This window comes from Oenanthe melanoleuca, chromosome 11 (genome assembly GCF_029582105.1).
Source record: "Oenanthe melanoleuca isolate GR-GAL-2019-014 chromosome 11, OMel1.0, whole genome shotgun sequence".
NCBI classification, from domain to species: Eukaryota; Metazoa; Chordata; class Aves; order Passeriformes; family Muscicapidae; genus Oenanthe; species Oenanthe melanoleuca.
Genome location: NC_079345.1, coordinates 68,804 through 96,661, shown reverse-complemented (window position 1 = coordinate 96,661; position 27,858 = coordinate 68,804). Strand labels below are relative to the sequence as shown.

Genomic DNA, 27,858 nt, shown 5'->3' with positions numbered 1-27,858 from the left:
CATAGTTTGAAAGAACTTTACAGGAAATTTTGGAGACCCAAGATGAGTGGACAATTGCAAAACACTTGAGCACTTGACCATCCTTAGAGTGAACATGTTAGTTACAAGCAGCAATGCTTGTCCAGGTGCTAGAAAGGTGTGGTGGGATCAGAACACAAGGAATCTGTTGGGAGTCTGCTCTGGGAGCTCGTTAAAAGACCCCTTTCATACTCCTTGTGCCTCTTGGACAAGGATTGTCCTCGTATCTCTGTCCCCACATGTGCCTGCTTTGTGATTTCTAGTCACAGTCACATTTCACTCGATCTCTCATGTCTTTTCAAACATGTAACTTTACTGTGAGTGAGGTAGGTGGGAGCACATTTTTTTAAATATGCTTGATCCTGTGGTTGCAGGATCAGAAGCAGTGGCTGCCCTAAAACATACTCAAATTCATGTAAACTGTGTTATGGTGATGTCGTTGGTAGATTATATCAGTAGTGGTTAATGACATTATTAGTGGCAGCCACTAGTGAAGCCTGGCAGAGCTTATGTGATGGACCTGCAGGGCAGCAGGAGAATGGTTCTGTTGTGCTGTCGAGCAGCGCACACCTCCAGCTGCAGGGCGCCGACGGTGACAGAGCCTGGAGATGCGCCAAGGGCGAGCGGGTCAGGTGCGTCTGCAGCGCTCACGGTTTTGCCCTTTCCCCGCCTGACCGGCGAGCGGCTCGCACTCGGCACCTCTCGCTGGTGGAAGGACGCGGAGCTCGGAGTGCCTGGCCTGGAGCGACCCCAGTGCGGGGAGCGGGCCCGCTGCCGCCGCCGCCGCTCCGCTTCTCCTCCCGCTGCCGCTGCCGCCGCCGCCGCTCCGCTTCTCCTCCCGCTGCCGCTGCCGCCGCCGCCGCTCCGCTCCTCCTCCCGCCGGGCGGGGCTGGGCCGGACGGGCCGTGCGCTTCCGGGGCGGGGCCGCCGAGCCCCGGGGTGTCGGTCCGGCCGGCGATGGGGGAGGCCGGGCCGGTGCCGGGGCCCGGGCCCGGGCCCGGGCCCAGGGAAGCGCAGGAGGCTGAGGAGGACGAAGCGGCGGCCCCAGGCAGCGCACGAGGGGGCCGGGCCGGACCCCGCAGCGGCATCCGGGTGCTGAAGGTGAGGGGGAAAGCGAGGCCTCTGCCGCTCCGGGCGGCTCTGTGGGGTGGGGGGGAGTCGGCTGCGGGACACCGGGGGCACTTGCCCGCCTCGACCTTGGTCCTTCCCAGGGTGGTGGGCGCTGCCTGTGCGGAGCGGGGCAGGGAGCGGGGTCGGTGCGGGGCAGGGACCGGAGCCCGTGTGGGCCGGGCTCACGCTCGGCTCTGGGCTGCCTTGCAGAGGAACGCGAAGCGGGCCGGGAGCCGGAGCTGCCAGAGCAGGAGCCGCGTTGGTTCCCGTGAGAGGACCTGGCTGAAAGGGGACGTTGGACGAGGCTGCGTGTATGTCTATGGAAGAGACCCGGCAGCTGCGGCTCCTTCGGACTTGCGCCTGGTCCTCTGCACAGTGAACACCCAAGCCTCGGAGATTTGTGACAGAGAAGGGAGGAAAAACCTCTTTTTGCAGCTTCATGGAGACCTGGTCAGGTGAGGGCCGAGGACAGATAAAACCTGGCTGAAAAATGTTTTGTACAGGTTTGTGAGGCTCTGTTCACCCTGTGCCTGTTGGCAGGGCAGGTAGGGAACAGGCAGAGGTAGTAGCTGGCAGTCACATACAGCCTTGAGTCATGCACTTCATAAACATTAGATAGTGGTGAAATAGAGGTTATACACTTCATAGCTTTGTGTTTTAACAGGGAGGGTTTGACTGTTGCTCCAGTCAGAAATATGTCCTCATTTTCTGGGTAGAGGCACTTATTCATATATTCCTTTGTTGTGTTCTGTGTTATGGGGTTTTAGTGTCTGGACAACCTGATTTATTTAAGAGACTGTAAACAGTTATTTTGAGTCAGCAAAATAAGTAAGGTGCTGTCACAATTATGTCACGTAATATTTATGTGTTAGTAATTTTATTTGCTGAGAAGAGTTGCCAGCTAAATAATTAAAGGGAGACAAAAATTGTAGTAAAGATTATATAAAGAAAGCTTAAGTATCTGATGCTATGTTTTATGCCTGAAAATAGATGCTCAAGGTTTAATTTACGTGAATTTTATGCTGTGTGTTAAGACTCCTCTAGGTTTAGAAGCTCCCATTCAGTTTGTTGGAATTTAAACTTTGCATTCATCTGCGCTTACGATTCACTTATAAAATTGTCACTCCTGTTGTCAGGGGCAGATGATTGCTGGGATCTCCTTACTTAAAGGCTAAGCAGTATATACAGCATTTTGAACAGAGCTAGTAGCTGATTTTTGATACTGAAATGAAGGTTACAGGTTGCACATGTCCAAATTTTAAAACTGTTGTGTGTGTTTGCTCTGTAATGGAGTGGGAATGCTAATGGTGGGAGATGCAGAGAGAACATGACTGACTGTTGGAAGAGGTTACTTAGAACCATTTGCCTTGCCTTGGTCAGGGTTATAGGAATTAGGGATGGATTAGTGAGAAATTCTGTATGAAAACAGATGGACACTTGAACATAGCCACTGAGGCAGTGAAAACCTCTGTTTGTTGCTTGAAAAATTGCATGTTTTGGACCCTAATAGCAAGCAGATTTTCCAGCATTTTTAAGGAGGAGCAGACATGTTAGCACAGGTCATGAAAAAACTTAGGTAAAGCTTATAAATGTGTTCAAGAGATACATTTTGATTTTATTTAGCTTTTGAAGTGGCTTTTGCATTTGAATTTTTTTTCATCTCTCTTTTCTCATGCTAGCTAGGTGTGCCTATCTTTGATTTGTGGCAGATTTTGCTGGATTAGCAAACTGGATCTGCTGCCAGTCTTTTGGAAGCAAGTACTGAGCTGTAAACTTTTACTTTCCACTCTTTTTGCCTCTTGGTATGTCTAGGACTTGGTCAAGATTTGTCATAAATTTTGTGAAGAGTTCTTGGTTATGATGTGTCTGTTCCTTGTAATGCTCAGAGTGTATTTGTCACAGAAGAGATCTTTGAATTGCTTCCCCTGGAGTTGTTCTGGGTGGGGAAATGGGAGTTACCAGTATTGCTTCTGTAACTCCTGTATTAGTGTGAAGGAGGCCTGGATGGTACCTACTCACATGTCCATGGGAAGGTGCTGGAGCACTCAAAATTATCCTCGTGCCCTATTGAGATAATTCCTTCCTTGAACAAACTTTACCAATTAATTTAATAACATGTTCACAACACAGATTACTTTGTTAAATATCTGATCACATCTTAGCGTAAGTACGTGCATCTCCCAGACAGCTTCTGAATTCTTCACCCTTTGAATATCACCCGGTGACTTTCTTTCCAGAGTATGCAGATGTTTGTTTGGCACTTGACTTAAAAAACTGAAAGCTGTACGGAAGAATAGCAATGTATTCAGTCTAAATATTCAGCAATATCCTTGTGATCATTCTGTTCTCTTTTCAATTCTGTGAATTCAAGTCAGTTTCCTTCTTCTGATCTGGAAGTCCTGTCTGTGAAGTGAGAGTTGCTATGTGACTGCTTGAAATACCTGAGGTCATTTTATTTCTTGAGATGTGTCTTGGTGACTCCAAAGGAAGCCTGGATGACTAGGTACTTGTAAGTGGTGTATGTTTTATGAAATCAGTCCTCCCTTAGTTATTTGATGACATTTGTAAAGCTGTCAGTAATAGTAGAAATACTCTGATATAATCATTAAAAACCATCAGAAAGGTTTTTATTTTTGAGAAGAGGCAAGAAGAAGCTACATATTTATGTAGCAATGAAATGTTTGCCATTAAGACATGCAGTATAAATGATGTATACAAGTCAGCAAAGTTTAGTGGAAAACAGGTCCTCCCTAGCAAACTCGATCTTGATGCTTCGAAGTTTCAGTCTTGGTTGCCAAAGGTATTAGTCATTCATTGCAGTGAGATATTGGACTGGGATCTGAGCAACCTGTTCAAAGATGTCCCTGTCCATGGTGAGATGGTTGGAGTAGATGACCTTTCAAGGCCCTTCCTACCCAAGATGCCGGAGGTTCTGTGTTCTGATGTCACGGGGAGAAAAATAATGCACAAACCAGTAAAACTCAGTGGCAAATATCTTACAAACTGGAAACAGTTATTTGGTGTAAGCATCTTGTTTTGGGTGAGGAGCTGTTGGAAGGAGGAAATGTAAACTTGCATGTTCAGTTTGCTCTGTTAATAACCTGTGGCTAAAAGGTAAGAACTCAGGAGGGCATGGATGGGAGGCAGTACTGAGAAACCAGTGCAGCAGATGCTCTAGATGGTTTAGTGTTCAGTATTTCCTGGAAAACACTGCTTTTCAGTATCACTAGGAATATTTATGTAAAAGACAAGTGTACTAAATACTGCAAGGGAGAGGAAGGAGGCTATAAGTTACCAAAAAATGCAGATCAGGAGGACTTGTGCATTGGAAGGCTATAAGTTGAGAGCAGAATTGATCCAAGAACAGAAAAGTGTTTGAGTTGAAGCAATGTGTATGTGTGGTTTTGTGTAGTCAGTGCATGGATACAGGGAACAGTCATGTTAGTGCTTACAGCGTAGGGATAAACTAAAAAAATTTGGTGGTAAAAATACTTTTGTATCAAAGTAGACCCACTCTACTGCAAGAATAATTTTAAAAGCACCTTGTGCCTTATCTTGAAGAGGAAGTTTGAAATGTTTAGTGACATGGTTTATAAACTCCTGTTTAAAGAAGAGGTAACAGTTGAGATCCAGTGACTGTAATCTGAAGCTAGGGGCTTTTACATTAAAAATGGGCATTTTTAATGGTGGATAATTAATAGATCATTGAAACAATGTATTTTAACTCCTACCTAGCATTTTCAGTGCTTAATCTTTTACACTATTTTTTCCCTAAAATAAAACTTGTAATTTACCAAGAAACTTCGTTGTTTTTATGAAGAAAATCACAATTCAGGGTCTCTGGAGAAAGTGAGAAGATCTTATTGCTATTTATTCAAGCTAGCCACTGAATCCTTCCTGTGTTCTGCCATAGTTCTAAAATATCCTTTTAAATGTACTGATTGAGTTAACTTGCCAAAGCATAAGAATCTAGTCATGGATGTGAGCTGAAGAGAGTAGGAAATTTGTCTTTTTTTTTTTTTTTTTTTTTTTTTTTTTTTAAGTAAATCTTTATGAGGATTCTTCAAATGCTTTGCTCCAAGCTGCATTTGGAAGAAAAATTTAAGAGTTCTTTTATATTTTTGAGACATTATACATAGGGTTTTTTAATTACTTGGCGTCTGCTTTTTTATACAGTATTTCTGGTTTTGTGTCTTGTCGTGGATTCCTCCTTAAATCATGAATAGAAATACTCACCCTGAATTGTGTGGCTTATGGCAATTGATATTTTTCTGTGTTTCTGCAATGTAATTCACAAGTGCTGCAATTCTTAAGTGCTGCTTGTCAAGCAGGGACCCAGGAGTCTGTGCTTGCCAGTCCTTTTCAGGGGAGCAGAACAGAAGTGTGTCAGTATTCCTCATGCTTTGGCTGTATTGAGACTTGTTTAATCTTTTTTGCATTCTCAAACTTCTTTCTTGCATGTTTTGACAGGAGGCTGGAGCCCACAGAAAAACCCCTTCAGATTGTGTATGACTACTTGGCTGGGTTGGGTTTTGATGATCCTCTCAGAATGCAGGAAGAGGCAGCAAACTCTGATCTCAGCTGTATGATTCGCTTTTACAGTGGTAAGAAATTGTGTGTGCATGCTGTCCCTGTTCCTGCAGCTGTAACTGTGAACTGGAGCTCAGCTAAAGCCTGAGTCATCAGCCTGCTGGCTTTATAGAGGGCTACATCAAGCACCTGCAATACTAGTAAGCATTTCTTAAAAGAAAACATTTTCAAGATTTATACAAAAAAAAAATCACACTTCTGTAGTTTCCTTTATCCTGTCTATGACTTGAGAAAAGGCAGGTCCACAGGAAGGCACAAGATTGCTCTGTTGTCTTTAGCTTCAAATATTGCAACTGATGACTTAGAGCTCCCACTGGGATCAGAAAAATGGCAGCTCCATTTAGATGTGCATGAAGATTGTATTTACAAAAAATTTGTGGATATGAGCAAGGAAGCTCATGGTCAAATACCTCCACAGCCTTTAAGGAGTGAAGAGTGAAGGTGCCAGCTGGTTAATAATAATGCAGGCTGCCATCAGAAGCTTGGGGCACTGGATTGCAGAAGCGAGACTTGGGAGTGTGGGCTGTTGAACTGATTTGGGCAGGATACAGCATACACAAGGAGCCACAGATAACAGGCATAGGCCTGTGGGCATATGTGATAGCAGTCAGAAAGAGAATTCATTGATAAGGAAATTATTTCCTTACTTGTGAGTACTTCACCTGTGTGTTTTTGGCTTTTCAGAAAAAAAAAAAGTGCTTTTAATGGAAAATTGTTCTTGCACTGTGGATCTGGGCAGCCAAACTAAGCTGCTAGCCATCTTTTAGTTATTCAGTGTCAAAAAAATGCATTTATAAGAAATCAGCTTCTTCACCCTGCTATCTGAGACAAACCCCTTCTGTCTGAGAGCTGTGTGTAAGAACGGGCAAAACAGTGTATATGATGTATATACCATATGTATACAAACATATATATATGTGTGTGTGTGTGTGTGTGCAAAACATGGAGCATAACAGATGGAAAAAAGTGTGACATACGTAGTCTGGATTTATGGGGCAAGGAAGAGGGAGTCAGAAGTTACTTCAGCTGGAAGTAGTAGAGGCATCAAGGATAGAGGTATGGAGAGCTTTTGAGGAAAGAATGAAAGCTTGGGTATGTCAAGCAGGAGCTGCTGAGGGTTCATGAACTGTGATTCAACTTCATGGAACCAAGTAGATAGAAAATGCAATTGGGTAGTTTCAGTCAGCATGGGTAGCTGGTCTGCTTAGAAGAAGGCTATGAAGGAAGGAGTATAAAGGTTGAAGAGTGTTCAGGAGACCTGTTTTAAGGAAGTACAAGGAAATGCTGACAAAGTTATTATTAAAGATAGGGGAGGAATTTGAGGGAGTGCTATGGAGAATGATACAATACTTTTGCAAAGCCTGCGGCTGAGAACATAAGGGAAAAAATGGACTTTACCCAGAGAAACTTTAATTAGAATAATGGCATCACAGACTGGTTTGGGTTGGAAGGAACCTTAAAGATTATCTAGTTCCCTCTTCCTGTCACGGGCAGGGACACCTTCCACAAGGGTGGACCAGGTTTCTCCGAGCCCCACCCAGCCTGGCCTTGGACACTTCCAGAGATGGAGCAGCCACAGCTTCTCTGGGCAGCCTGTGCCAGGGCCTCCCCACTCTCCATAAAACATTTCTACCTTATGTCCAGTGTAAATTTGCCCTCTTTCAGTTTAGAAACATGGCCCATTGTTTTGTCACTATAGGCCTTCGTAAAATGTGTCTCCATGCCTTTCTTACAAGCTGCCTTTATATATGGAGAAGCAGTAAGAAGGCCCTCCCAGAGCCTTCTCTTCTCCGGGCTGAGCAGCCCCAGCTCTCAGCCTGGCTCCACAGGAGAGGTGTTCCAGCCACCTGACTGTTCGCACGGTGCCCCTTGACCCACTCTAGAATAGGTGTCATGGTTTTGGAGCAGAGAGGGAAACTGGAGGATTGGTGTAGCTGTGTAGTAATGCTTGGAACAGTGCTGATGTGGCAGCAGTAGTAGGATACCACTTTCAGTCCCATAATAATGTTTTCTTACAAGTGTGGACCTAGTCTTTCAGCTTGGTGAAATCAAAACAATTTTTTCTGTGGAGTCTTACAGTTTCTCACCAGTAAAGGACATCTTATGTCAAACTTCATGTATGTGAAGCGAAACTTGTTGTAAATAAGCAACTAAATGTTTGAGCTGAATTCAGCCAGACATAGACATCAAGACAATGCTTTAGATTTGGCAAACTGAAGATCCTGCTGTCTAACTGAGAAACAATATTACAGCTTGAATTAACTGTTTGCTCCTGAAAAGTGTTTGGAGTATGGTTTTCTTATTCAAGCTTGTTGTGTGATCAGTGTGACCTTCTTACTCCACATAGCATCAGTTTGAACATCCAGCCCAGGCCCCAGTAGGGTGCCAGGAGCAGTTGGACCTCAGTGCCAATCAGCTCTGAAGCAGCTCAGACCCCTTCACATGCTACCAGTCTCTCCTTTAATTAGAGTATTGTGTACAAATCCTCTGTAACCCCCACTCCAGAAGCAGGATGGTTGACCTTGAGTGTGTGCAGTGTGGCAGCAACTGGCAGCAGTCTGACTCCAGTCCAGTCTGAGTAGTCGTGGCCTGTCACAGGGTTGGAGAAGCTGCAGATAGTTGCTCCTCCCTAAACAAGAGCTGCATTTATGGGGCCCAGCAATAGGAAACCACACTGGTTTCAACGTCTTAGGGATATTAAAAATTGCCAATTGCTGTTGTAATTAACGTGGAGGAGAAAAGGAGGGTGTGGGAAGTGTCCACTCCCTAGGTGGGCTGTCTGAGGAGAAAAGGCAAATGGTGTCAATACTGATATTTTCCACTAAATGGCACCAGAGTACAGAGGTAAGGGCCATGCTGAGCACACAGACCAGATTACAAAATACACCTATCCTTAACCCAGCGTTTACAGCAGATAAGGTGTTACATAATGCAACCTTGAGAACGAGTTCAACAAAATCAAGCTAACAAATCACCATCGTGGCCAGCCACTGTTAAACCAATACAAGAAATGCTTACAGCAGATTTGTTTTAACACACTGTGGTCAGATCTGTCTCTGCCCTTTGTGCACCAGGTCTGACACCTAAAAGGACTGTTGTGGTTTAACCCCAGCCACCGAATAAGCCACCACTCATCTGCTTACTCACACATTGCTTCCCCCATGGGATGGGAGGGAGAATGGGAAAAAGGTGATACCTGTGGACTGAAAACAGTTTAATAATTGAAATAAAGTAAAATAATAATAATTGGAATGAAAAGGGAAATAACAAAGATAAATAAAGCAGAAGTGATACACGATACACTGCTCAGCACATTGGTGCCCTTCCTCTAGCAATGCTCAGCCCTCCTGGCCCAGTTCCTTCAGTTTGTATACTGGGCATGGTGTTCTATGGTGTGGAATATCCCCGATGCTAGTTTGGATCAGCTGATCCAACCATGCTCCCTTGCAGTGCCCTTGCTTGCTGCAGAGAATGGGACACTGTAAAGTTCTTGACTTGGGTGAGTGCTGCTGAGCACCTACCAAAACAGCAGTTTTTAAAATATTTTTTAAAAATTGTTCTCACACTGAAGCCAAAACACAGCCTTGTACTATCTGCCAGGAAGAGAATTAATTCTATCTGAAGCAAAACCAGGACAGTAATCTTCAGGGAAAGAACTTCCTTTGTAGCTGATTTTCCAGGCCTTCCTTGAAGCCACTTATTTAATGGTTTCTGTGACTATAGCTGACTCAATGAAAGTATAAAATTGCTTTTCTGTTGCATTTGAATGAAGGATATTTGGCAAGCTGTGGTTTGCTAAAGTCTGTAACTACCTGTGGATTAAAAACACTTCATGGCAACCATTCTGACATTGTTCTGGGAGGCACAAATGGTTCTGCTCAGCTGCCATTCCTGCGCTGACTGAGGATGTTGCTTGTCCTCTGCACGTGACTTTTTATTCAAGTGCAATTTGTCTGCTTGTTTTTTACAACAACTGCTTTTGCATGTTAGATCTGTGTTATTTGTACTCACAGATGAGAATGAAGAACATATGGACAGTAAGTGCCAATGTCCCCTTTTTCTTCAGAAAAGCCGTGCCAGGTGGAGCAGTTGGATCGCGTCCTGCTCTCTGGAGTCTACAGCGTACGCAAAGGAAAGACCCAGCTGCACAAGTGGGCCGAGCGCTCAGTCACTCTCTGTGGTACGTGCCTCATTGTGTCCTCGGTGAAGGACAGCCACGCAGGGAAGATGCACATCTTGCCTCTCATTGGAGGGAAGGTAAGGCTTTGTTTTGGTTAGCTCCCTGTAGCCTGGGAAGGAAGAAATGGTAATGATGGGAATTGCCCACAAGAGATTAATGTAGGCTTTTTTAAACAGATTACTGCATTAATGTGCCCAACCCCTTTCTACTTGCTTTGCTTGAGTAGTGGTGTGAAGGCAAATAAAGCAGAGAGACACTAGTTCAGCTTTCACAGCAGTAGTCAATGTTGTGCATGGACATTCTGGAAACTATTACTTCCTGTATCTATTTCAGCCAAAAGACGTTAAGCAGGATTTACTTCTGTGTTTTTCTCCAGTGACTTTGCAGCTGTATTTGCAGCAAAATGCAATGTTCCTGGTGGTCAGTAGTACCTCCCCTAGCCTTGGGGTCAGCTGTGGTTGCTGGTGCGTGGGCTGCTGTCGATTCTCCCCTTGCAGGTGGAAGAGCTGAAGCGTCGGCAGCACACGCTGGCGTTCACGGCTGCTGGAGCACCAGCTCAGACGTACCACGTCTCCTTTGGGACGCTGGCAGAGTGCCAGCGCTGGCACCGGCAGGCATCCACGGTGAGCCCTGGCTGTGCCTGGGGGGCAGGGCACACGCAGGACGGGGATTCTGATGCAAGCTTGCTCTGCAGTCAGAGAAGAAGCTAGGATGCCAGAGAAAGTACCCAGGACACTTTCCAGCTTTATTTCCTTCATGCTCTGGACAAGAGAGATTTTCTGTTAGCCTTCTCTTTTTCTCTACCTGTGCAGCAATGTCGAACAGTAGTTCTGTGCTGTTTTAACCCCTGCTGCACTTATGAGACTGACTTAATCACAGGTCCCTAAGGCAGACCACAGGGACTGGCTGACTTTACAGTGGTAGAAACCTACAGATTGCATTTGTTGCCGTACTTGAACGTACTTGAAGTATGGCCTGGACGTTCACAGGGCGGCCCTGAGGTTTGAGTTACAGAGAGATTGTAGGTCAGCAAGGATATTATGAAATACAAATGAGTTTGGGATAAGCAGATCAGAAATGTCAATTAAGCACCAAAGACCTCAAAACAAAACATACTTAATGAAAGGACGAGATTTGCAGAGGCTTTATGAAATGTTGCAAAACCATAATTTATGAAACCTTTTTATAAGAATTTATGTTTCAAATTTTATACCCTCAACACGCTAATAAAAGAAAGAAGTAGCTAAAAGTCCAGAAGAAGCAGCTAGGCCAGGCAGAGGTTCTGTAAACCTCAAAGAACTGAACTGGAAAATCAACTGCTTCCTGTTGCTTCTTGCACCTTTGGAAGGCACTTGGAGATTATGCTTTCTCAACAGAGTTTTGTGAAAGATCTGTTTTTCTCTATTCCATTGGCTCTCTTACAGCCTAGCCCTTAGGCAGTGTTCCCAGTGCACATACAGAGCAGGGCTTTGTGTGAGTCCTGGCTGGTATCCAGCTGTGCATCCTTGTGCATCAGTGATGTAGCAAAGGGCTTGTACTTCATGGACTCTACCTGGCAGGTTCCAGGGGTTCTTTCCATGTCCTTGCAAATTGTTTACTAGCTGTATTCTTTGGCTTTCCATTAGGCTTCCAGAGAAAATTTGTTGCACAGTTGCAGCTTTTTCTCTTTCTTTTCAGATTGTGTCTATGCGATTTAGCGTGGTTGATCTTTCATGCTACAGCCTTGAGGAAGTACCAGAGCACCTCTTCTACAGTCAAGATATCACCTACCTCAACTTACGCCACAATTTTATGAGAACAAGTGGAGCAGGGAGTCTTGACTCTCTTTGCAGGTCTGCAAAGAATATTTTTTTCTTCTACACTTGGAGTCTTTGACATGTGGATACAGGAATGAAGTATTGCCTATTCCCTTGGGGATGGTAAAAAATTCGATCTTTAGGAAGCTCTAACAAGTGAGGGGATTGGAAGCAGAACTGGGCAGTACAAGCAGGAGTAAACTTCGAACAATTTATAGTATTCACGAGCTCCCTTCCACAGATTCTGTGCTGACTCTGATTTGAGATAAGCCTTGTGGGGTGACATGCCATTTGTATGGACAAGATGCAATAGTAATTAGGCTGCTTGATAAAATAAAAGAGCAAGGAAAAGCTTAATGCTGCTATTGTAAGTGTTTGTAGGAAGAAGTTTAGATCTCAAAAACCCTGTTTCGGCAAATTCTTAATGTGTATTTGGAATTGGCAGAGGGCCTGTGAGACTCCACCTTTGCTTTGGAAACTTGTGATGAATCTGCTTTTAAGAGAGTAGCAGTTGTGTGATGGTATGGAAGCATGATATAGTCATCTTAGGTAAGTGAAGGAGTCTTACAAAAATATTTTTTAAATTAATTCCCCAAAATCGTAAAAATCTAGGAAGAAATTAGTCTGTCAATATGTATATCAGCCATGCTAAATATAATTCAAGGAGTTGCTCTGTGAATTTTGAAAACTGATAGGAAGCCTATAGTAATGTTGTCCAGTGGCTCTGTTTGGAACACATTGTACCCTAAGGAAAATGTATTTGGAGAAATCTTGCACAACAGCTTTTTTTGTTGTTTGTTTGTTTGTTTTGGATTGTTGTTGTGGTTTTGAGGTTTGGTTGTTTTTGTCATTTTGGTTTGTTGAGGGGTTTTTTTGCAAGGTGGGGTGGGGAGGGGTGTGTTTTTGTTTTCTTTGTCTCTAGGGGTCTCTAGTGTGCTATTTCATTTTTCTTCCTATAGAGTAATGAGATGCCCAGGTATCTATAAGAGTATACAATGAAAAAAAAAAATTCTCGCTTTTGGGAATTCTTTGCAGTTTCATTTAGAGCCAGAGTCTAGTCTGGTTTTCGAAACTTATTTAAAAGTTTTCTAATGCTGAATTGTAATAGATTCTGTTACTGGAGAAGCTGCTTAAAATAGTTTAGGATTTTGCTTTCTACTTATATCTTCAAATGCATTGTATAATTTTGAAAAGTACATCAGAACTTTATTTTCTAAAATGAGCATCCTACAGGTTCAAAGGATCAGAAAAAAGGCTTGAAATTTCTTTTGACCTTGCATGTAGTCAACAAGAAATCTGACATGTCAGAAACTCAACTCTTTTCCTGGCAGTGACTATGTCTGATGAAGCTGAAATCCTCAAGCAAACAAAAGCCATAAAAGAAGCTCTCACTCCACACAATCTTGAATTAATAGGTAGCATTAGCTAGCCCATATACAGCTGCTCACTGCCTTTTGAAAAGATTTTCTATCTGAGGTTTTAGGATGCTTCTAAGATTACAGCACCACAAGAAGACCCTTGCTCACTTGCAGTAGGTGCTCTCAGTGCCTTGAGACTGTCAGTTCCCAACAGGAGAATTTTTCACAATGATCAGATCTCTTCCTCTGAGCAACTTCCAATCTCTAGGAGTCTAATTACTTGTAACTGTAATAATGGAGAAAAATAATTAGCTAAAGGGAAAATATTAAGCAAAGGGCATTAAATAACCCTAACTGCTTTGTTGCATCTCCTAGCTTATTTTTTATGTATTGTAGTGCCGTTCTAGTATCTCCCTTGTCTGAAAAACACTGAGATTTGGTCTTCATTCACATGTGTGTGTGCACATATGTGTACACATCTGCGTGTCTCTTGTCAGCATTCTAGCTAGTTGATACAGATATGTGCTGGCGTGCTTTGGTGGCAGAACAGGATGTGTTAAACTGGGAATATTTCAGGGCAGCACCAGTTTGGGCTGCTAAACAGAGGGTGGTCATCCCATGGAAGATTGACTGCTGTGTTTCCATACCTCTTTGCTGTCTCAGTATGCCCTGTGAGAGCACAAACCAAAACCTGAGGACCCACACAGATTTTGGGATCTTTATCCCCTGTAATACCTGGTTCATATACACAGTTTGAATGAGAGTTGCATTTCCATTCCACTCCACTCCTACATCACTACATGAGCTTACTGAGGAAAGAAAAAGGAACAGAAGGAGAACTCAAAAGTCTTTTGAGTATTGTCCTCCCCACTGAGCATGGAAGTCTGCATGAGGAATCTCAGGCCAAGCTGTGTCATGTACCAGTTTCCCTTCAGCTTTTGGAAACTTTAATGCTCCTCTAGTGCTTGCTTTGATATTTTTGCAGAGGGATAAATTCTAAATGTTCATTGTGCTGTTGTGTTTAATGCTGTGTCTCTCAGAGCAGCTTCTCACCACACTGTTAGTGAGAGAGAAATGCTGCTTGGTGCTAAGAACAGGTGTGGCAAAAGCCATTGCAGAGCTCCTGAGAAAAAAGTTTTATTAAAGCGTTTGCTGATTTCAAACCCTGATGGCTGTGACCTGTCCTTAATCTCTTAAAGTTGAACCCGCTAATGAGATAGTTCAAATCTTTAGGTTCATCCTCATTGTTTCCTTCTTTTCCAATACAGTTCTGTGTGCAGGTTTCTGATTATTGTATCTTTGTTTGTCTTTGCATTATCCTTCCATTGAGGAAGGCTTTTACCAACATAGCATCTTTTTCTCTTTGGCTTTCAGTTGCAGTACAAGAGAGTCTGTGGTTGCAGCAGACAAAAATGCCCTTATTCATATGATGGGGTGCTCAAAGCAAACAACCCATGTCCAAGTTTCAGTTGCACTTCCTCTTTCAAAAGAACAACACCCCCCAAAATTATAAAGCAAAATGGAGAAATGTTATGCATAGTTCCTACACAGATCATTACAAGCATTACAATCTGAAAAAGGTCACTATAAAGAAGAAAACAACTCCAAAACCTTTCACTCTTATATTTCAAGACATCTCAAGCTAGAAGTAATATTCTCCCTTAAGCTAATTACCCTTGGTTTTGTTACCTATATTAAAACATTTGCTTCAAAATAAGAGCTACTTGACAATGCCTATGAAAAGTTGGGTAGGTGAGGCAGATGAATAAGTGCCTGTTTCCAAGAAGTAGTTCTCTGGTACATTAAATTTGCAGTTATCTCATAAAAGTGAGATACTAATTTCCCCACTGAATTAATTTCTGGTGGTTTCAGTTTGGGATGAAGAGGCTATTACTTGGGGAACAATAATTTTGCTTTCTGTAGGAGGCAGGAACTCTTGGAGGAGAGCCCTGCTGTGCCAGGGTTCCCCCACACTAAGTTCCTTCTCTCCCTTTGGACCTAGCATGGCGATTGAAGGAGCTAGAAAGAGGTAACCATTTCTCAAGCACTGGTGGCAGTGTCATGACTGTGGGGTTGTCTGCACTTGGGGCAGTACACAGTCTGCTGAGCAAGGGGCCCTGTGGTTGTGCAGTCTTGTTCAAGGACCTCTGGGTGCAGGTCTTGGGCTTTCCCAGCGTGAAGCAAGCACTTTCCTAGTTTTCCCTTTTACATCTTGGCTTGGCTTTCTGTTGCACCCAGCTTGGAAAGGGGATTTCCCTGTTCTGTTTTATTCTCAGAATAGTCCCAGTGAATGTTTTCAGCTCCTCTTTTCCCAAGCCGCATAATTGTAGACTCTTACTGTAGTTAATTCTTTTTAAGTGAATTTTTTGAGCTGAGCGTTTTAGTCACCATATCATAGTAACAGTCACTAGGAGGAAGCTTGTCAAGTTGGGGTAGAAGGCTGTTATGAGTTCCTGCAGTATTTGCTCACTTTCAGCATGACCATCAAGAAAAATATCAATTACTTAAACCCAAATTCATGCAGAAACTCCTGTGATGAGTTAGCTGAGTGTATCACCAGTGTACAAAGACTTAAGAATTCTTGATGACTGGTTTGTATATTTTTGCTTTTAGACATATAGGTTTGTGAATTAACTAGTGTTCTTGCTAATAGGTTTTCTCAGTTGAAGAGTCTGAACTTGTCTCATAACAGACTGGGAGAGTTTCCTGTATCACTGTGTGAGATCTCTACTCTGACAGAGCTTAATATTTCCTGTAATGGACTTCACTACTTGCCAAGTCAGATTGGCAAACTGTTGAAGTGAGTATGTACATCTGTGATCATAAATATCCTTGGTGCCTCAGATGAGCACTACTGATGTGCAGGTACTGTTTCTGAAAGTGTGAATTCTAGGGCAGCTTGTTTTGCCCATGAAGGCTGAATGATTAATTTGACTCCAGCTGAAGGTCAAGAAGTAACATGTGCAATCTGTTACTCAATACTATTAAGACATCACAGCTGCTGCTGCAGAAAAGATGAGGAAACTCGATGCAGATAAAGCATTGAAGGCAATTGCATTGTTTTCAAATAAGTCTATGTGCATTTTTCTGCAGCTGCAGAGTTGTCTGACTTTCTGCATTTAGTATTTGAATTTAATATTTTCGGCACCGATGCAATTTCAATTGAAGTTTTAATTTATTGTAGAAAACTTTTCTGTGGCAACTTCTCACAGGGCTCTAGTGATTTTTGTCAGCACTGGTATGCTTGATTGTGTTCTACAGAATTGGCTGCTTTTTTAGTTAGAGGATTTTAACATTAAATTACTTGAGCGATCTCCTTGGAAAATTTTGTCTTAAAGTGTTTGGTGGAGCCTTGTTTTATTTCCGTGGTAGCTACCCCAAATGCATAAGAGCTTAAGCTTAGGTAAATTTAATTGCAAGACTGTTAGTACAGACTGTTAGGATGTGTGATTAAACTGCGCTATTTGTAGAAAACCAAGTAATTAAGTAAATATCTTTCATTTACACCTTAAGTACTGATTTGTATTTTGCTTCTATTGACTTACGATCTTTGGCACAACTGGAAGTCCCAAGCCTATTACATGTGTGATAAAAGTACTCCAGTAACTTTATGTATATAATAGAATTAGCTGTTAGGTACCTTTAAAAATAACCACATTGAGACCAGCTAACTATGCAAGAAAATTCAGTGAAAATACTAGATGTGATGTTCACGACTCTTTGAATTATTTTCTTTCTCTTTTTCACTGTTGCAGTCTCCAGACCTTCTGGCTTGATGGCAATTTCCTCACATCCTTACCAGAAGAGATGGGAAACCTGCAGCAGCTCAGCTGTCTTGGGCTTTCCTTCAATAACTTCTGTGAACTGCCAGCAATTTGTGAGAAACTTGTCACCTTAGACAAACTAGCCCTGGCAGGGAACTTGCTAGAGACCCTGGACCTGACAGTGCTGAACCGGATGAATCACATCAAAAGTGTGGACCTGAGGTAAGGGGTGAAATTTGCAGGTGTCTATAAAACAGTGTGTCTTTGTAACTTCTGATACATTTTGCAATAAACTAGGTTCAGTTTTTTCTCTTACCGATTCTTTAGCATTTATGGAGTTCTGTTTCTGAGGGTGTGCAGAATCCACTTGGGCAAGCAAGCTTCATTGAGCAGTGCCAGATGATGAATGTAACCCAGCTCTCTAGTTTCCTCTTGTGATTTGCTGTTACCTTGACCTTTGGTGACTCAAGGTACCAAAACCTTGATCTCTCCTTCCCTTTCTTGCCTCCCTGCCCTGGAGATATGATCCTAATTCCCCAGGTTGCCAACTGCAGACCTCTCAGAAGGGGACAAAGAGGTTTTTGTGTGTGTCAAGACAGTTTAGTATCTAGTTCTCTGCATTTGCTTCCTGTGTCCATACAGAGTAGATGCCCCATGGCCTGTTTTCTGTTTTCTAGACTAGATCTTCCTTCAGAATCTCTTAAGAATTTGAAAATCATTAAAATGCATGAATGCACATGCAGCAATGTAGACAGAGGAAAGGTTTTTGTTTGTATTCACTGCCTGAAATTCACCATTGCTTGTCACGCATTTCATTCACTGTGCTCACCTTTGGTGTTAGCCTTCACCAGAATTCTTCCTTTCCTCTTCTTTCTTTTCTCTTCTTACTGATGTCCAGTGTTCACTGTTCTGTTTTCTGACTTTTTAACTCATTTCTGAGCGTTTAGGCTGAACAACCTGAAGAGAGCAGCATCTGACACTCTGGAGGGGAACAAATCTGTGGCTTACATGGATTTACGAGACAATCAGATGACAGATCTGGATCTGAGCTCCTTGGTCAGCCTGGAGCAGCTGCACTGCGAGCGAAATAAGCTGAGAGAGCTGACGCTGAGTGGCTTCTCCCTTCGGGCCCTGTATGCCAACAGCAACTGTATGTCTCTGTCTTCTTCACCTGCCTTTTCCCTTTAAGCCCTGGCAGCAAAGGAAAACAGACTTTTGCTCTTTCTCATGCATTAAAAAAATGCTTATGCTGATGTTATTGTGGTGAAACAGTACATGATGGGTCCTCTGAGGTTAGCTCCTATGGATCACATATGCCTGTGTGTACACAGGCTGTGTGACAGTGTGGAGGTTGTGGTGTTATGTTCAAGGAATTCATCTAACATTGAGATCTGTTTGGGCACCCACAAAGAAAAGTACAATTCTCTCTTGTTCTGGTGCTCCACATGACAGATGAAGAAATGGGATAATGAGACATTGTAGTACCATATGGCAGATGTATGAAGTGTGAACTCTGTGGTGGGAAGTTTCAATGGGGACCTTGAGTCTCCATAAAGAAAGACTGAATCTCATTTGATAGCTAAGCTGCTTCTCTGTGCTGTTTTCTCTCGGAAGCTCTGCAATCATACTTACTTGCTTTACTTCATCAGGTCTGACAGCTGTCAATATTTATCCGGTTCCTGGCCTACTGACATGTCTAGAACTCTCTCAGTAAGTGATAATATACAACAGAATTTAAAGCAACTATCTGGACACCTTGAGAGCAATTAAACACAATAGAATTTCAAAGCCCTTCAAAGCCCAGCACTAAACAATAATGAAAATGTCCCAGACCAGAAGCCCTTCTGAACCAGTATGACCTTTTCAGGTGGCTTCACTGTCCTTCAGCTGTAGGCTATGATCAGAAAAAAAAGCCAAGCAGGGACCACTGAACTTGTGGCAGCTTACTGAACTGACTGGGGGGGATTCGTGGACCAAATACTTACAGTGGCTGCCAGTGATCTCTGCTGTTGGTTTCATTGCCTACACCTGCCCTTGGAGCAGCATTGTGAGACCTGTAAGATAGGATGCCCTGCCAAGTCAGGAGCCAGCTCAGTTTGCATTAGCTACAAGGTAACTTTCACATGACTAACTGAGATGCTGTTCATTTTTTCCTGTTGCTTTTGGTTTGGCTATCACTAAAATCATGCAGCATTCAGAGTTTTTTTCCATATGGAGTGCTGGTTTCTAGATTGTCCCACTTGCTTTTCTCAGCAATCAACTACAGTGTGTCCCAGACTGGGCCTGTGAAGCAAAGAAACTGGAAGTTTTGGATCTGAGCTACAACCTACTCTTGGAGCTTCCATCGAGGTCAGAAAACTTTGTAAACAGAGCTGAGCTTTCTTTTACAACGGGCTGTCTGGGAAGAGAGAAGCAGTGCTATTCCAGTTGCTTAATTCCTTGTTGTGTCAAGATATAGTCCACTTACTTTATCTATGCAGCATCAAAAATGTTCTGTATTCAAATGTTGGAAAGAACCAGTTTCTAGGTCAGCCTTTTGAACAGTAGGGGCTAGGTAATTCCCTTCTGTGCTTTCAGCTGCTACTGCAGCTATTTGCACCTGATATAGAACATGCTGCTGTGATTTATATGTGTTATCATACTGTCTGTGAACACAGGTCATAGGTGAGACACTACTACTTTTTGCATCGTCCCACAGAAATTTCATCTGTTACCTTTGACAAGGAGTTATCACAAAGGGACAGTTCAGCTGATCTCAAATGTAGCTTTCACAGTACACCATCAGCCAGCTCCTTTCTCCCTATTTCCTTTTCAATTTCTGCAGAAATGTAGTGAATGAGAGACAAGAACTAATACAATTTTTCAGTTATTTATCCTAGGAAGAAGCAAAGCATAAACATATTCTCAGCCTAACAAGGGTATTTAGCAGGGGTGTGATTTGATGAATGACCCAGTTTCTAGGGTAAGTTATACTAAAATTGAATGGAGAAGGGGTTAACAAGGAAGGAATGCAGAACATAGGTTGGAGAAGTTGAAGCAAGAGACATAGAAAGTGATCGGCAGTGACATTATGTCATTGGCACAGAAAAACTATATAAATCAAAAGCAAGAAAAGGACAATACAAGAATGTGATAATAAGAACTCAGAAGAAAATTTTAGCCAGTCACAATGGATTAAAGAGACCAAATTTTAAGTATATTATGCAAAGAATAATTACTGCCTCAGGAATAATAGAGGATGCTAAGCCGCTAGTTAAAGCTCCGAATTTATGTTGGCAGTGTGGAAGCACTTCTTTCTACTTACAAATGACAACAGGCATTTAAAGCCTTCCTTTGTGACTTCTTTCTTTGCCTGAGAGAATGCTAGGTACATGCACACCAACTTGCATCACAAGATACCAATTAGCAGTGGTGTAGAGGAAAATGTAGATATGCTTCCAAGCATTCAGAGAGCCTGAGTCATCTTACCCTGTGTGTTGTTCTGCTTTGTCGTTGTTTACATTTTATGGATCAGTGTATTTTATTTTTTCCCTGCTGTAAAGTCAAATTAAGTTGATTAAATACTACATTTCCCACTCTCTAGATGACAGGATGAATAAACCAAGTTCAATAAAAATCCCTGTGTCTTTCTAGGATCCTCAGAAGCTTGAGTCTTCGGAAGTTGATGGTGGGGCACAATCGTCTGCAGCGCCTTCCACCTCTTCTAGAACACATTCCTTTGGAGGTGCTGGACCTTCAGCACAATCTTTTGACTAAACTCCCAGAGACACTCTTTGTCAAAGCTCTGAAGTGAGTGTCAGTAACAAACATCTTTTGTCTGCAGTATCCTTTGGAGTGTTGAGGTGCCTCTGAAAGTGGCATCTGTGTGAGTGCCCTTGCAAAATGCCATTTGCAAAAGAGATAACGAGGTGTTCCCTTTATGAGGAGGTTATTCAGGTGCTAGAAGGGAAGCTATCAAGCTGATTTGAAGGAATCAGTCCATGTTACTGAGTAGTTACTGGAAAACAGAGGCTGCCTGAAGAGCTTTGTCTTTAAAAGTAGTCATAAGTTCAAGTGCAAAGAAAAGAAGCCAGTCAGATTCAGGTAACTGGAGAACAACAGGAGAGACCCTTTACAAATGAACAGTCCCTCATAACTGTCTATTCACGCAGGAGTAAGCCATTCTTTAAAGAAGCCCCTCTTTAAGTAAAGTTTTATGTTGTCTGCTTCCACCAGTATTATCGATAGGCTTTTCAGTACTCATTGTTTACTGTAAAATGCTGCATGCATCCACAGTACCACAGTGCATATAGCTAGTAAGTCATTAGTAGACTCACAAATCTTAATGTGTAGGGATGCAGTATTGTTTGGCCTCCTGTCTGATACTGCTGTCCACATTGGCATTTGTACAGCTTCTTTTCCTGGTGTTAATGGAGTGGTTTGGATGATGTGAAGTCTGATTTTTGCATTTCCTGTGCTTAGCCTCAGGTACCTGAATGCATCTGCAAACAGCCTGGAGTCCTTGCCCTCTGCATGTATGGGGGAGGAGAGTTTGAGCATGCTGCAGCTGCTATATTTGACTAATAACAACCTCACAGATCAATGCATCCCTGTCTTGGTGGGACATCCAAACCTGCGGATCTTGCATCTGGCAAACAACAACCTGCTGACTTTCCCTGCAAGGTAAGTCAGTAAGGCTGTTGGGCAAGACAGTGCTCCCTAGGAGGAAGCTGCCACCTCCCTATGACTGAACATGAGTCAAAGCCAAAGTGAGATGCTCTCCCTCTGGCTTGAGTTGACATTTCTACACACAAAGTGAGGAGAACCATTGGCACAGGGTACTACTGTTGGCTGTAGGCTTTCCTGTGCTAGTGGAAGTCCCATCCAGAGGGACCAAGGGATGTAACTAGCTGTGTTGCATGTATGTGGGAATGGGGTGATATTTCTTTGCAACTTCAGCACTGACAGTGAAGGGTCTGTCTTGTACAAATCCAAGCCAGGCATGGGGACCCTGCATCTTACTTGACCATGTCTTAGGACTTTTGGTCTCCTCTCAGTAAATCAGAAAAGTATCTCATAAAGGGCAGTGTCTATGCATACTTCATCTGCAGCTTCAGAAAATGACAAGTTAATGTCTGTAAGATACAGTATTTTTTTGTTTCCCTTTCAGCAAACTTAGTAAGCTGGAGCACTTAGAAGAACTGAATCTGAGTGGCAACAAACTGAAAACAATTCCTACAACGGTTGCAAACTGCAAGCTACTTCATACACTTATTGCACACTCTAATGAAATAAGCATTTTCCCAGAAATCCTGCATTTGCCCTGTATTCAGGTATTTGTATGGAGAAGATAAAGAGCTGGGGAAGGTTTGGGTTATAGAATGAGGACTGACTGCTAGGATAGAACAGGAGATCCCAGCAAGGCCAAGTGCCTGGTGTCAGTCCAGGATGGGGGATGAACAGCCGAGAGCAGCCCTGCTGAGAGGGGCGTGGGGATGCTGCTGGATGAGAGGCTGGATGTGCCCTGGCCATATGCGCTGGCACTAAGAAACCTCCCCCCCCGCCAAATCCTGGGCTCATCCCAGTGGCATGGACAGCGGGTAAGGAGGGGATTCTGCCCCCCTGCCCTGCTCAGATGAGATCCCACCTGGAGGGCTGAATATTGGGTCCTCAGCACAAGGACTTAGACGTGCTGGAGTGGGTCCAGAGGAGTCCATGAAGATGATCAGAGGGCTGGAGCACCTCTGCTATGGCAATGGGCTGAGTGGTTTGAGGTTGTTAAGTTTGGAGCAGAAAAGGGTCTGGAGTGACCTTGTTGCAGCCTTCTTTTGCCTTAAGGGACTAAAAGAAAGCTCAAGAGGGACTTTGGACAAAGGCATGGAGTGACAGCATAAGTGGGAATGGCTTTAAAGTGAAACAGGGTGGGTGTAGGTTGGATATTAGGAAGAATAATAATCCTGTGAGGGTGGGGAGGCCCTGGCACAGGTTGCCCAGAGAAGCTGTGGCTGCTCCATCCCTGGAAGTTTCAAGGCCAGGTTGGACGGGTCTTGGAGCAACCTCTTATAGTGGAAGGTGTCCCTCCCCATGGCAGATGTGTTGAACAAAGTGAACTCTAAGGTCCCTTCCAACACAGACCATTCTGTGGTTCTATGACTTTGATCAACCCAAGAAGAGGCCACAGAATATGCATTCTAGATATCTGAGTTGATCAAAGAGGATCTCATTTACCTTTACCCCCTGTCTCTGACATTTCTGGTTTCTTTCATTTGAGACAGTGGGCAGTGTTATATAGCTAGGCAGGTTTTCATATAGAGGCCTTCTTTTATCTTTGGTGTGGCCTAATCTTTCAGTATTGGAGTCGTGGCTATTGCGGTTGCTTATAAATCATTCTTCTTCTGACAAATCAGATGCATTGTCATCATGTGTGTGAGATACAATAAGTAGCAGGGTTGTATGATGTTTTTGAGGAGCACTGGAGTAATTGATAACACAACAAAAGAGTGTTTTCTTTGTCATGCTGTTTGTTGATACTGCAGTTTGTAGATTTGAGCTGCAATGAGTTAACTGAAATCCTAATCCCTGAGGCACTGCCAGGTGCCTTGCAAGAGCTGGACCTGAGTGGAAACGCAAACCTGGTGTTAGAACACAAGACACTGGATATCTTCAGGTGAGCCATTGACAAGTCAACCCAGTAGTGACATGCACAGGGAAGGGTAATCCTTGCCAGGAGAGGAAATGGGGGATAGTAAAGTAAAAGCACTTTCTCATTGCATAGTGGTAAAAAGTTCCCTGCCTGAGGCAGCTGAGACTTACTGTCTTTGGGAAGGGAAAAGTCTGTGTCTGAAACATCAGAGCAAGGAATTTTTCAGGTAGTATGAGGTTTTCCCAGGAGTCTCTGGCATAAACAGCCAGACATCTCAAGAGGACTTAGACCTTAAACTCCTCTCCTTGATGGAGTTCTTTCCACAGACTGCTGTCTAAAACTCTAGACTGGACAAGGTCCTAAGGCCTGTTCATCAGGTTCTAGAAAAGCTTAACTTCTCTTTTCTCTGTAGTCACATTACTACACTGAAGATTGATGCTAAGCCCTCCCTCACAGCAGACTCGGCACTCACTTCTGCCTTCTGGAGTCACGGAGTAGCTGAGATGGCAGGCCAAAGAAATAAGTGAGTATTGTGGTCTGCTGAATGCTGTCTTCTCAGGAGGCTGGGTAGAGTGCACTGCTGAGCACCCAAGCAAACATGTTTGCCCAAGAGCTCATCCATCCCATTGTCTCTCCAGATCTCTTACTAAGGCTTGGTAACTCATGTCTCCATATTACCTTTTGCCTCAATTTTCACACTTATCCCGGTACATTTGGACTCTCCTTCCCTCTCCAGCAAAGATGCTTTTTCTCTTGCCAGCTGTGCCTGTTGCCCTCTCCTGCATGTGGTCAAGGAGGGTTTGGGAGTTCCAGTAATAACATGCAGCTGTACATTTCCCAGGCTAGTGAATGCTGCCCTGTGAGAATGGCACTCACAGTAAAGATACCTGATGGCTGTGGTTTTGAGAACAAGATAATTTTTTGAGACATATTCACTATGTTTGTATGCTTTTCTGACAGGCTGTGTGTGTCATCCCTGGCACTGGGGAGCTTTGCAGAGGGGGTGGAGGCTGTGTATGGCATGTTTGATGGTGACAAGAATGAAGAACTGCCACGCTTGCTGCAGTGCACCATGGCTGATGTGCTCCTGGAGGAGGTACAGCAGTCTGACACCATGTTCATGTCCAACACCTTCTTGGTCTCCCACAGGTAGGATAGTGAGCAAGCTGGTCCTGGTGGGACTTGCATAGGTATATCAGTATGTTAGGTGGGGTGAGGAAGCCCTCCAGAATGCCTGTCAGTAGAGTCTGGAGCCTCCTACACCTTCTCCTCCAACAGGAAGCTGGGCATGGCTGGGCAGAAGCTGGGTTCCTCTGCTGTCCTTTGCTACATCCGTAATGAGGTGGCTGATCCAGCCAGCAACTTTTCTCTGACGGTGGCCAACGTGGGGACGTGCCAAGCTGTTCTGTGCCGAAGTGGAAAAGCATTGCCTCTCTCCAAAGTCTTCAGCCTTGAACAATGTTCAGAAGAAGCCAGTAGAGTCAAGGAACAAAAAGCCATTATAACAGAGGTTAGTTTGGATCCTTTTCACTTCAGCTTCCACGCTCATGTAAAAGCTTGGTACAAATACATGAGCTCGACTGTCTGCATGACATTACAGGGAGTGACATGAGGGTTCTGAATGACTTATCTAGTGCTTCCTGCTCTGCTTCTTTTGCTGATTTGCTGTTCAAAATTGCACGTTCCTAAAACACTATGGCCTAAGATCTATGGGTACAGGATGACCTGGACCCATGTATGCAAAACTTAAAATGATTTCTAGAGAAGTCTGTAAAGGTTAATTCTCTAAACACTTGAAATTAATAGAGAAGTTCCAAAGAGTGGGAAAAATAAGTCTGTAAATATCTTGATAAATCAGTGCAAATCACTTTAGTTTTATGCTCAGTGGGTCTTTTAAAAAGTATTAAGTTGCTAGATAGAAGTATTTTTCATAAGCATAATGTGTCACTGTGTTACAGCTTTTCAAGGTATTGTAACTCTGTGGCATAGCACTCTGACTGAAAAAATAACTATGGTATTAATGCAGCACATTAAATAGTTTAAAAACTGGCTCATTAATAGATTCTGAAAAAGAAAAGTGAAATTATTGTATAAGAGACTTCCCTATGTGTCTCATCTGCTAGGTTTTAATACTTGGCGGCAGCAGCAGTGTTAACATCCAGAGGATACAGAAATTAAGAATGCTGAAATTAAATTCAAAACACTGACTTGGAAAAGCAACTGAGGGTTGTGGGCACTTCTCTTTATGGGAGACCACTGCCAGGCTGGCCAGGGGTCCATCTAGCAGAAGGGGATAATACATTCAGGTTACAGAAACTGCTCTAGATACCTACTTGTTCTGTTTTTTTTCCAGGATGTAATATCCATACTTCAGAATGAAGTTATATGTTAATAAAGAGGAAAATAGCTCAGATAATACACAGAAATAGTTTAATGTCTGCATAATCTGTCTTGCACTGAGAAAATCAAAACTCATTATTTCACTTGTACTAAAAGAATAAATTTCACATAAGGCTAATCAGTGAGACTCTCTCATCAGTTCACTGCAGGTAGTCTAGCTGCACATTTCAGAATAGTCTGCTACAATTCTTTAGAGTGCAACAAAAAATCTTGTGGGATAAAAGTGTGTTGTTGCCAGCACAAGTGGTGGTGGTTGTTGTACCTGGTCATCAGGTAATAGTGAATGTCTGCACTGTACTACCTGCACCTAGATCCCTTTCTCCAGTGCTACAGCTGTGTAACTGGCATTTCTTGAGTCTCCAAACTAGCATATGAGCAGGGGAAAGTTTGCTTTCTAAATGATTTAATAGCACATCCAATGCTACTGCTTTGTTTCTCTTGTCTGCAGGACAACAAAGTCAATGGTGTGACTTGCTGTACTCGGATGCTGGGCTGCACATACCTGCATCCTTGGATCCTGCCCAAACCACACGTCAATTCCATTCCACTGACTGTACAAGATGAGTTGCTCCTTCTAGGGAACAAAGCTCTCTGGGAACACCTTTCTTATACAGAGGCTGTCTCAGCTGTGCGGCACCTACACGACCCACTTGCTGCTGCAAAGAAACTCTGCACTTTAGCCCAAAGCTATGGTTGCCAAGACAATGTTGGTGCAATGGTGGTATGTCTGAACATTGGTGAGGACAGCTGCACATGCGAGATGCACGGCCTCACTCTGACAGGCCCTGGGGGATTTAGTTCTACCGCCACCAAACCAGCAACACCTTCATGTAGCAGTGGAATCGCTTCAGAGTTCAACAGTGAACTGTCTGCTTCTGAGGTTAGCAGTGAGGTGGGCTCTACTGCATCAGATGAACACAGTGCTGTTGGCCTCGATGGCAGTTTGCTACCACGACAAGAGCGACGCTGCAGCCTACATCCTGTGCCCCCCTCAAGCATCTTTCAGCGCCAGCCTTCCAATGCCACCTTCTCTAGCAACCAGTCTGACAATGGTCTGGATAGTGATGATGAGCAGCCTGTGGAAGGTGTGATGACAAATGGCAGTAAAGTGGAGGTAGAGGTGGACGTTCATTGCTGTAAAGGAAAGGGTCTGGAATTAGAACATCCTGCTGCAGAGTACAGCTCTTCTACTCTAGGGCCAGAGAATGACTCTAGGCTTGTACTGATCATTCGGAGGCAGAACAGTGTAAACAGCAACACTGTACAGAGAGGAGTCAGGGAGAAGTGTGAACTCCAAAAATCTCTTTCCACATGTTGTCTTTATGGAAAGAAGCTTTCCAATGGCTCCATAGTGCCCTTGGAGGAGAGCCTCAACCTCATTGAAGTAGCAACAGAGGCACCCAAGAAGAAGACAGGCTATTTTGCTGCTCCATCCCAGATGGAGCCAGAAGATCAATTTGTGGTGCCACCTGACCTGGAAGAGGAAGTGAAGGAACAAATTAAGCAGCACCAGGAGGACAGAACAGATCAGGAGCTGAAAGAACATGCAGTACCCCTGCCAGAGGAGTTTGACACAGCTTTGTAACCCTATAAGTACCACTCCCACATTGTCTGTCCCAGGAAGCTCTGTTTCATAAGGGCTGTCTTGCCCTCTGAGGGAGCTGGGATCTGCCAGGAGTACAGGTACCTGCTTGCTTCCTTAATGGAGTTGAGGAAGAATCAGGAAGGCCAGTGTCTGGACTGTCCATTCAACCACTGTAAGGTCTCAGTTGTTCTGTGAGCACACAGATCAGCAGCTGAGCTCTATATTAGGGACTGTCTGGTAAGTCCTTGAACCCTGAGGTTCTGCCAGCTCTGCAGGAAAGGGGCTGGTGTATGTGTGTGTGGAGTGAGGAGGCTGCTGAGGGAGAAATGCTCAGTGTTCAGAGTCCTGTGAATATTTCTGATGCAGTGTCCCATCCTCCCCCCCCAGCACCTGACTTTGTTATTCCTTGAAAGAATACAGCCAGTTGAAACTGAC

General features: G+C 43.6%; 1 protein-coding gene across 4 annotated transcripts; it reads left to right on the top strand.

The window, feature by feature from the left end:
* Window positions 1–945: 945 nt before the first annotated feature.
* On the top strand, window positions 946–27,857 carry PHLPP2 (PH domain and leucine rich repeat protein phosphatase 2). Of its 4 annotated transcripts, none has more exons than XM_056500847.1 (19): window positions 946–1,119; window positions 1,339–1,583; window positions 5,599–5,732; window positions 9,785–9,975; window positions 10,396–10,521; window positions 11,576–11,730; window positions 15,745–15,852; window positions 16,808–17,038; window positions 17,764–17,966; window positions 18,466–18,526; window positions 19,070–19,165; window positions 20,450–20,605; window positions 21,278–21,478; window positions 21,966–22,128; window positions 23,332–23,462; window positions 23,851–23,961; window positions 24,399–24,587; window positions 24,717–24,948; window positions 26,287–27,857. In XM_056500847.1, exons 1-19 carry the CDS (start codon window positions 976–978, stop codon window positions 27,421–27,423), a joined length of 4,014 nt encoding a protein of 1,337 aa, XP_056356822.1. In that variant the 5' UTR covers window positions 946–975; the 3' UTR covers window positions 27,424–27,857. The 4 variants fall into 4 exon arrangements, with proteins under 4 accessions (XP_056356822.1, XP_056356821.1, XP_056356824.1 ...); XM_056500846.1 differs by having other exon boundaries at window positions 15,706–15,852; XM_056500849.1 differs by lacking the exon at window positions 26,287–27,857 and having other exon boundaries at window positions 15,706–15,852; window positions 24,399–24,534; window positions 24,717–24,873.
* Window position 27,858: the final 1 nt, after the last annotated feature.

Excerpts from the sequence above, each read along its gene's own strand:
- PHLPP2 (XM_056500846.1), top strand. The coding sequence starts at position 976 with ATGGGGGAGGCCGGGCCGGTGCCGGGGCCCGGGCCCGGGCCCGGGCCC. Across the intron at positions 9,976-10,395 it reads TGCCTCTCATTGGAGGGAAG|GTGGAAGAGCTGAAGCGTCG; the intron begins GTAAGGCTTTGT and ends CTCCCCTTGCAG. Across the intron at positions 10,522-11,575 it reads GGCACCGGCAGGCATCCACG|ATTGTGTCTATGCGATTTAG; the intron begins GTGAGCCCTGGC and ends CTTTCTTTTCAG.